Source organism: Equus quagga, chromosome 13 (genome assembly GCF_021613505.1).
Source record: "Equus quagga isolate Etosha38 chromosome 13, UCLA_HA_Equagga_1.0, whole genome shotgun sequence".
NCBI lineage: Eukaryota > Metazoa > Chordata > Mammalia > Perissodactyla > Equidae > Equus > Equus quagga.
The window spans coordinates 34,269,244-34,279,839 of NC_060279.1; the positions used below are offsets into that span (position 1 = coordinate 34,269,244).

Consider the following 10,596-nt stretch of genomic DNA (forward strand, 5'->3'; position numbering starts at 1 on the left):
TGGGTCTGCATGGAATTAACTATACTATACCAGTGTCTTCTGATGGTCTCAACTTTTCTGTGCAAGAAAATGCACATCTCTGAAAGGAAAGTATATCCTTCCCAAAGGTTACAGCTGCAACTAGGAAGAGACCAGGAACAGAAACAGAACAGAACAGTTACAGCTGCAACTAGGAACAGAAACTGGATGGAGTAGGTCTGCCAAGCGGATCTGTGGGCAGCTCTAGAGTGAATGCCTGCTGGACTTCTCCGGCACATTGGGCATGATCTCTACACTGGGCACCTGGCCAGGGGGCTGCAGAATGGACGGCAGTGGGCAGAAGGTCACTGGAAAAGGAAAGACATTTGTGTGTGGGGCAGTGCAGTACAAGGTTAAATTGCTATAACCTGATCTTAAGCAAAGTATCTATAGTTTCTATGCTAGATCAACTCACAGAGTGCTGGAAATAACTTGAAAAGGAAGAATCCAAGGAAGGCTGGTCACAGCGTTGAATGTCGAGCTGCTCATCACAGAGATAACCACAGGACACATTAAGTTCACAGAGCTTTGATCCCCCAAACCTGGAATTTCCAACTTCTGCCAGTACTATTGGGGAAATGTGAAAAGGAAGGTGCAAATGGCAAACTCTGAATGTCTAAACCATTCCTGAGCTGCTAGCTTACAGCACTAATAGCCAGGTTCAGGTATCCCTTGCTTGCCCTTTTCCAGCCTCTTAGTCCCTGTTCAGCTTTATGAAGCCTAAAAAATGTATGCTGTATTCCAGGGAGCTATGTACCTCAGCAGCACATGAAATTTGTTTTCCTTATTCTAAGTGAAAATAGCTGCTCTACCACATACCCTCGATCACTCAAGCATCAGTCTTTTAGGGTATCTTGTCCTTAAACTTTCACACACATCTCTCCTTGTTTTGGTCAAACATTACCAGGTAAGCTATGTACTGCCTAGTTCCCTGCCCAGGGGCCGCAGGCCAACTCAGGGGCCCTAGACACACCTTCTGCATGATCCTGGTCAGAATGGCCTTCAGGATCACCATCCATGAGCATTAAATCTACGCACCCACCTCCCACTATCAGAGCTTGCTTTCAGCTCTGATCCAGAAACTAAGAGGTAAAATTAATTTAAATAGAAGATCGTATGTGCTTGTGTTTCTACTACATCAGTGCATCTTGAGACGTTGCACCCCAGGCATGTGTTCACTGTCTGGACAGATGATGCTCTACAAGGAAAAAGATGCTTGATTTGACTCTTCCTAGGGAACACACCTCCCTCCTCATAGCCGACTTCCCAAACTCTCCCCTAGAAATTCTCCATTTAGAAGTTAGTGGCTTCCACTCCTTTCCTCAAGCCACTATTCTGAGACATATTTATAGATAAGGATAGAGCATTTCTCTTCCTCTCAACCTTAAGCCTGAGTAGGGGCTGGGCCCCCAAGTTGAGGATGAAGAAAGAATAGTATAGTTGGTGAAGAAAGACTTGGCTAATATATAGATTGACTCTGTTCTTCAGTGTTTACATCCTAGACTTGAAGAGCTCACAGCTTTCTGGGACGACTTCTTTCTGTTTAGGTCCAAGCCTGGTGCCATCAGTTCCCATTGCTGAACGGGTACAGTTTGGGTCACACTTGTCTCTGTTTAACACAGCTAGCAGGATGGGAAGGCCAGGGGCTGCAGTTGAAAGTCAAAGCCTAGTAGAGAGTTGTCACTGAGGCATGAACATCCAGCACTCTCCTTGCCTTGCACTTAGCCTGCCCTCCCTCAGGACTCTCCTCACCTCCTCAGTGAGTAGGGTCATGAGTACAGTCCTCTGGGGAAGGGGGATTCCACATAGGGTAAAGGAGGAACTGCTGTCTCTGTGCTGACTCCAGCAGGACCTCCCGTTGGGGAGTGTTGATAGGTACAGGGGTGGAAGGAGCCAGCCAGCCAGCTGTGAGGAGGGGAATCCGGTGTCCCCATACAGATGAGGCTCTTTTATCATGATGGAGACAGGGCTGGGGGAGGAGGTCAGGTGAGATGGAGTGATTATTCCTCCAGCACCCTGCTCTTTGCCTATTTTCTTCAGATGAAATTCTCTACATCATCTTCCCAGTTTCAACCCCTCCCCTCTCCACCCCCGCCCCGCCCTGTGCCCATCCCTGCTGGCCACTGGGTCCATCGCCCAGGAGCCGCCTCCCCTTTCTCCTCCCCTGCGGTTCTTTCTGTTTTTCCTTGGCATCTGGCCGGGCATAGCCACCACCCTCCCTCTCACTCTCCCCACATCCCTCTGCTCCGCAGAGGTCCCGTTTCCTCACCCCCCTCCCCCAGCCCAGCCCTCCTCTGACAGGCGGAGGAGACCGGAGGGAGGATGCATTCCTTTAGTCCCTTCATAGCCTGCCCTCCCTCCTCCGGGGACCTGAGGCTCTGAGCTGTGGCTCCCTTCCTGGTCTCCCTACAGACTGCCCCCCACCACCCCATTAACCGTCAGCAGCCTTTAAGAAAGCTGAGGTTCCCCTACAGCGCTGACCTACATAGCCGGGTCCAGGGCGGGAGGGGCTCTACCCCAAGTCCCCTCATTCCTGGCCCCGCCTCCTTTCTTCCCCCACTCTCCCTTCATCTCTCTACCATTACAAACCAAAGAAGATTTGAGTTCCAGACAGGGACAAAGAGGGCCAGACAAGCTACCCTACCCCAAATTTGGGAAAAACAATATTTAGCCCAGGAAAGCTTTGGGTTTTCTATGCATCCTCCTCCCCAAATACCTTGATCCTTCCTTTTGCCCAGCCTCCCCCTACCTCCTCGCTCCTGTCTGGGTTTCTTTTCCCAGCTTCTGCCTCCACTAGGGTTATTGCCACCCTGGGGACCCCTCTGCCCTGTGTTGTTGTTTTGCTCCAAGGAGAAGCCCCCCTTCTTTGCCCACGCCCCCCTCCACAGCCTCACCCAGGCCCCCTTCCCTGCCCACTCCGAGCCCCGCCGCGGGTTGGGGGACGGGCGGGGGAGCAGAAATGTTTGCATACAGCAGTTTGGGGAATTGCACTGGCTACCCAACCCCTCCAGACATACATACACAAACACCCGACACACGCCCTGACTGAAACAGCGACAAATCTCACTCCGCCCCCAACACACACTGACACAGACATACACACAGATACTGACACAGAAACGCAGAACCAGACACCAACACAGACGCGCACACCCAGACACACACACGGACATCAACACATCCAGACCCCGGGCTGCTTATAATAGACCCAAACCCCGGGTGCACACGCAGACACACTCGACAGTGTACAAGGAGGGTGCACACCCGGCACAGCCCACGATCCACAGAGACACGGATGCCCACGATCCACAGAGACATGGATGCTCAGAGACAGACACCGGGTTATTAGCAGCGGCTGACGACTTTAACCCTGGTTCCAAACAAAGCCAACAGGCTCCCTCCGCCCGCACTGCCCATCGGAACCCCCGCCCCGGTCACTCCCCACCTCCCCTGGCGCCGCCCCCTCCCTCACTCACCGTCCTGGGAGAGGTTGGCTCCGCCGGGCGCCCAGCAGCAGGCGAAAAGCAGGAGCAGGGGCAGGGCGGAAGGGGCCCCCATCGCGCTTCTCGGCCGGCTCCCTTGCTGGGCGCTGGCGAGCCTGGGTCCCCAGAGGCTGGGGCTGGGGAGGGGGTAGACTACGACGCTGACCGAAAAGGCGCCCCGGAGCCGCTTCGGAGCCCGGGGCCGAGGCGGGGACCGGGAGGGAGCTGGCGCTGCTGCAGTCGCCGGGATTAAATAGGGCGCTCGGAGCAAACCATTCGGTTGGAGGTGGAGGGGGGGTGACGGGGGGCTGGGCTGGGCGCGGGGGGGCCAGGCTGCCGCATTCCCCACTCCCCCCGCCTCCCACACCCCCTCCGCGCCTTCGTGGTGCCTTCCACCTTCTCCCCCGGGAGCTCCGCCAGCCGGGCGCGGGTGTGGAGCAGAGGGAGGGAGCTGGCTCAGCAGTGGGACCCGGCAAGCACCCCTTTTAGGCTTGGGGTGGCGAGAGGGGAGTCGGACAGGGCCTTGGGCCAGCTGGCGAGAGCGGCCACTGCAGGCCTGGGCAAGGGCGTGCCCACTAGCCGGAGATCCTCCAGCCCCGCCCTCCCTCCTTTGGCAACTGGGGATCCCCGTGAGCCCTGGAGTCCTTCTATCAACAGTGTGCCCAGGGCCGTCTCCCCGGGGATAACCAGTAACCCTGACCATTTTCCTAAACGCTAACATGTTCCTCTGACCCAAGAGCCCCTAGTTATCTGTCCAGCAACAATTTGTGACCCCAGGCAATTTCCCTTGAAAAGCGTCTCCTAGCAAACCCCGAGGCCAGGGGGATCAACATTTCCCTTAATCCCTTGTCCAAGAAATTCTTCCCCCTCTGAATCAGTGATTTCACTTCAGACTTTTGCCCAACCAAGCAGCCTACAGAGCAACACTTAATCCTTCCTATTCCCCACCTTTACTCTCAGTCCTTCCCCCCAATATTTTTCTTCTTTCTTAATCTTTCAGAAGATCTTGTCCTTCTTTCTCAAGTTTTAGGGAGTAGGATTCCTGGGTGAAGGGTCTGATCTCCAGACCCTCAGGAAGCTGTCATCTTAAGGACCAGTGAATCTGTGACTAATACAGTTCTTGTTCCTGAGGCCAGATAGAAGATGGATGAGAGAGGCAGGGTGTCTGTACTTGCTCTTGGCTCAAGAGTCCCAAGTCCCTGGGGTTTGCTGTTCTTTGTGATGGAGTATCCCTGGAAGAGTCTTGGTACATCTCTTAAAGGGATCCTTCTGAGCCAATTTGCTCAAACTTAGCTTTTGGGAATAAATTTCTAAATTTTAGAATCTTTGAATCAAAGAATTTTACATGTATAAGGATTCTTAGAAAAGATGTGGTAGTCCACTACTTATTATATAGGTGCAGTTGAGGTCCAAAGGGTGTTAACTGACCTGTCCAAAGTTATTTTTGTTTGTTGTTAGTGCCCTCGAGTCTATTCTGACTCCTAATGACCGACCAGACCTGTGTACAGCAGAGCGGAACCCCGCCTGGTCTTTTTGCACCGTCCTCTCACCGTGTGGTGCTCTATCCAACAGTGCTTCACTGCTATTCATAGGGTTTTCATGGCCAATTTTTTTCAGAAGTCGGTGGCCAGGTCCTTCTTCCCAGTCTGTCTTAATCTGGAAGCTCTGCTGAAACCTGTCCACCATGGCTGACCCTGCTGATATTTGAAATACCAGTGGCATATCTTTTAGCATCATAGCAACATGCAGCCACCACAGTATGATGACAACCAACAGACAAGTGGTGGGGTTCTATGACCAGAAAAAGGACCTAGGCCATGGTGGAGAGATCATTGAACCTTAACCACTAGACCACCAGGTCTACCCAAGGTTACACTGACAGTTAGTAGTAGAAGGCATAAGTGTTGACTAGCACATGGAACAATATGATTTTTAAAGTGCCTTCCAATTCTGTGAGACCATATTTTGTCCCTAGATGAGGGATTTGGGTGCATGTCTTCTAACTCCGGGACCAGTCCCCTTTCTGCTCTCATGACTGTGCCTCACTATGCTAATCTTTAATGTTTGAGTAGTCTTTTCCCCTTTTAGACAGGCTTTTTCAGCTTTCTGTGATGGACTCAATGTCTCTGTCACCTAGTAACTGAAGGATGAGGATGTGGAATGTACTTGGTAATCAGCAGAGCTCTATATAAACGTTAGTCACTGATGGAGAAGCCAAGAGAGAATATTCTTTGGGAAGATCCTTCAGGATGGTCAGAAGGCTGCCCCATTGTTTTTCTCTCACTGTTTCTAGAATTTATCTATGGTTTCTGGAAGAAGAGCTCTGCCTGCCTCTTGAACATTTTGTGAGTGTCTGGGTAGTTATTAAGAATTATTTGCAGGACAGTTTTTGACCACTTTGGGTTGCCTGACTTGCCTGTTTGACATATCTCAGCGACTCCAAACCATTCTGCCTCCTTGGCATTCTCTGACATCTTGAAATCTCAGAGAGGCAAAGATGGAGGGAGTAGTGTGGTTGAGGGATATGAAGACCTGGATGTGAGAGAGGCGAGAGGCTGGACCATGGAGTGGGAGAGGAGTGGAGATAAGGGTAAGATTGGGGTTTCTGATGGAGTTGATACCAGGCTGGCATGAGTTTAGTCATGCAGAGAAAAAGGAGTGGGTGTGTTTTCAAAGAATGGAGCATCAGAGGGGAAGGATCAGGCTATCCTAGTTAAGAGTCTTAACGGATAAGGGGTATTATCTTAGGAACTAGAAGAAGCCTTGGAGATCATCTAAGTGGGCTTAAGAGAGGAGCAGTTAGTGACTGATGGGGGGTGTGGGAGTGGGCATGGGTGAGACGGGGACGGCAGGATGTGGGATTAGGTCCCGAGCTCCTCTAAAGAATCCTCTTTTCCATCTGCTGCTCTGCAGTGATCCCCTTCTGCCTATCCTCTCTGAATTCCCTGGTGACTCTGCTGGTCTGGCCCCACCATCTACTGTAGCTGCGTGGGACAAGAACCAAGGGTGGCAGGAGAGGAGGAGAGCTGTTTTGGAGAGAGTATTAAGAGCTAGCAAATGAGACTCTGGAATGCTCTTTTCCTACTGGCTCCTTTTCTCTTTTCTGCATCATCAGCATCAGTTTGGCAGCACTTTAGGCCGTGGGAATAGGAAGCAGTCATTGGCTTTTAAAATTATAGAATAAAAGCGTATTAGAGTTATAAGGGACCTTCAAGATGACCTAATTAATACCCCTTGTTGAACAAATGAGGAAAATGAAACTCAGAGAAGTTAAGTGGCTTTCTGTGTTCACACAGCTTTACAGTAAAAGGACGAGCTGTTGGATAGGGGAGGCAGATAGCACGCTTGGGGCCAGAGGAATAAGGAGAATCATTCCCAGGTCTCTTGAGCAGTGTCCATTTTGAGGAATTCCTCACTCCTGCGTAACTCAGAGTGAAAGGGTAGTTCTTCCTACAGATGCAGATGTCTCCATCTCAAATAACTCCTTGCCTATAATCATTCTAATGCCCTTCGTACCTGTGCACCCAACATCTTACAGGCACCCTATTCACTAGATATAGAATTTTGCAAAGAAAAACTGACCTACAAGGATTATCCCCATCATGAAAATAGGTAAAATAAAAAAGTATCCATGTTGGATTGTGATCTCTATGGTTACTTTCCACTCTGAAATGCTCTGACATACAATATGCGTTTCCCAGAGACTTGCACGAAGTCTGGAGTAGGTTGTCTGTGGGATTAAAGAACTGGTAGCTACAGTGAAAATTGCAGGGAGCAGAGAAGGGGAGGGGAAAGAAGGCGGGTCTTGGCTCCTAGATGCCCCTGTCCACTCAGCAACAGCCTGGGTAGCTGGGGGTGTGGAATGTGGTGCTGGCACTGGTGCTGGGCTAGACGCAGCTGTGTGGGCCTGGGGCATTCCTTGCCCCACGCTATTCCTCTTGGGAGGGAGAGGAGAGGGAGCGAACTCAGCCTGGGTGGAATGAATCCTACATATTCATCTGGAAGGGACATGACAATACCTGTGGGAAAAAACTCAGGAGACTTGGCTCAGTTCTGCTTTGCCCATCTAACCCTTCTTCTCTGTATGGCTTTTTCTTTATCAGTAAATTCTACACAGGTTTCCACGTTGTTTTCCTCTTTAATTTTCCACCTAGCTAAACCAGTACTCCTCATACTTCTTTCTACTTCTATTATCCAGTTTTAATTAACCCTATCGTTAATAGTAACCTCTGCATGCATTTTAATTCCAACCTTAATTGAATTCTAATTTTAATCCTAACCCTAATCTATTACAGACTCTAACTACTAATCCTAATACCAACCAGAATTTAATTGTCAATCTTAATTCTAACCTGTTATAAACCAGCAACTAGGACAGCAACCTGCATGAATAAAAATGATCACAGGTACAATTTATTGAGAACCCATTGTATGCCAGACTTTGCGCTGGGTACTTCACATATATATCTCATTTAAGTACCTAAAAGTACCCTAATGTGGTTGGAATTATTAGTTGTCCTACAAATATGAGGAAGCAAAGGCTTAATGAGATTATGTAATTTGTAAACAGTGGATCTAAATCCACTACTTAAGGTCTGCTTGACCTTGAAGCTTGTGATGATTGCTCTTTCTGCCAACAAATACTTTTGATTAGCCTTTTCCTAAATCCTAACTAATTCTTATCGGAATGACTTCTAACATACTGAGTTTCTTGAAAGTATGTTATTAGGCATTTTTTAAAAATAAATAGTAGGGCAAAATAGAAACTAAACAAACAAACCAACAACAAAGTTCAAATCTCCCTGCCCAGAAACCCCATTGACACTTTAAAACATTAAAGTAATATATTTATAAAGTTAAAATAATCAAACTATAGAAATAAACAAACTGAAAGGAAAAGCCTCTTTCTCCTTCCCAGACTCACCATATTGTGCCTCCCCTGGGGGCCTCATTTGCGCTGAAGTTCTGCAGCACAGCTGCCTTGCCTCCCACAGCACATCAGAAAGGCAGATAAAGTCAAGGTAAATATCTGCCAATGAAATCACCCTGTGTATGTGTGTGGTGCAGGCATGAGAATTGTTAGACAATTTGAATTTATGATTAACAATAACTATTAAAGGCTAATGATGTGCTAGAGTCAAGACTAAGTTCTTTACATTTCTTATGTCTTTTCATATTCACAAGCTCTCTGTGCAGTGTTCGTTATCCCTATTTTACAGAAGATGGCAAGGCCTGGAGCAGTCAAATGACTGGCTCAAGGGCATAAAGATGGCGAAGGAGAGACCCAGGTTCCAAAGACAGATTTGTCTTACCCCAAAGTCTAAATTTTTAACCATTAGACTTAGCCAGAAAAGCTTCTTAGAGAAGAGGTCGTTTGAGTTTGATTCTGAAGGAGAGAAGGGGAGTTGCTTGTTACTAGAAAGGAGGGTGACCTATGAGACAGTAGATGGACTCAGATCGATATGGGAGGAGACCATACAAAGGGAAAAGGAGCAAGATAACTAGAGTACAGAGGGAGATGAGAAAAAGGTAGGAGAGTATTAGGGGAATAGAACAAATATGAGCAGAGACTTGAGAAATTTTTTGTGATAAATTCAGGCAAAAATAAAATCATGTAGTAAATATATGTGCCACTTTTGCAAACAAGCTGATTGATGTATTTTGGAAAGACAGTAGGCACACATAATCATCTTCAAACAGAAATACACTTACTCAGTTACATGGGTATCTGTAACCTCTCCAACAAAATATCTCCACATTCCTCCCCTTGCATTCCGTGCTCCAGCAATATCAAATGGCTTGTAATTTCCCAAACACGCTGTGTTGTTTCATGCCTCAGTGTCTTTGCACATACTATTGGCTATACCTAGATTGCCCATCTCATTAAGCTTGATGAAACTTGTGCTTGTGTTTATCCATCCAAACTTTGATTAGGTGTCACCACCTCCGTGAAGCCTTCTACCCAGAGATAATCACTCCTTGCTAGGTGCTACCATGATATTGAATAGATACTTCCACTGTGACAGAGCTTTCACTGTATTGTGATGGTTTGTCTACATGTTTTTCTCCTCTAACTGTGAGCTCTTTGAGGGCAGGAATGATATTTTGTGAATCTCATTATTCTCACTGCTTAGCGTAGAAACAGAAAAATAGTAGAGTCTCAGTTAATTCTACTGAATTAAACTGAAATGGTATGTTTATATACTCACAGTCTTGATAAACCATTTATTTCCAGAAGCACATCCATGTATATAAGCTCATTTCATTAGCATACTCCCTGCAGGTATGTACATATTCATATAAATACAATGTGTCCAAAATAAGTTGAATGAGTCTAATATACATGTACACATATTTTTATCCATTTATTCAAGATACCTTTTGTAATTCTTGGAATTGACTTTAGAGCCTGCCACATCCTTTTGCATATCTTCAACTGTGGAAAATTTTCATCCTCTGAAGTTGGCTTTTAATTTTGAAAATAGCCAAATGTCTTTGGGATCCAAGCCTTATGAATAAGTGGCAGTTCATGATGGGTGATACAAAAACAAGATTTAGCTGTAAAGTAATAGTAAATGGCCTATCAGTTGACTAATACATTGGTTCTTAAGGCAGCTCCCAAAGAGGAGTTCTAGAAAATTCCTGAGCAGTGGCATTCTGGTTTATTTGTTAATACAAACAAAGCAAACAAGAGTTTGCCATTTTATAGTCACACCTGGTGAACATACATGCTTGAGTAAAAGAACACAAAAAAATCATATGTCCAGACTAGAACTCCCTAATCATTCATTCATTCATCATTTATGGAGCTTTTATGTGCAATGCACAATGCTAGTCGAAATTGGGCATTTTGACCCGGCTGTTTTATTGAAGTCTATAAAAAGAACCTATAAACCCCCAGGTTTTATTTTTTTAAATTACAAAGTAAAGTGATAAGCGGATGCTCTTACTCCATCCTCAATTCCTATTTTTAAGCCTCATTTTATCTGTGGGGAATAATGCAAGGGTCAGGGATAAGTAATATTCAGAGGTGTGAAAAACTTGAAAATTAAGACCAATCCGACAGTAATGATTCACTTTTTAGAATCATAAAGTG

At 46.9% G+C, this 10,596-nt stretch overlaps 1 protein-coding gene across 2 annotated transcripts in view; it reads right to left on the reverse strand.

Moving 5' to 3' along the window:
• Positions 1 to 3,710, reverse strand: part of CADM3 (cell adhesion molecule 3) — a 31,652-nt gene extending 27,942 nt beyond the window's left edge. For both annotated transcript variants that reach the window (XM_046683851.1, XM_046683849.1), the window contains exon 1: positions 3,495 to 3,710. In XM_046683851.1, the coding sequence (XP_046539807.1) occupies positions 3,495 to 3,576 (82 nt within the window). In that variant the 5' untranslated portion in view covers positions 3,577 to 3,710. The remainder of the gene's footprint in view (positions 1 to 3,494) is intronic.
• Positions 3,711 to 10,596: the final 6,886 nt, after the last annotated feature.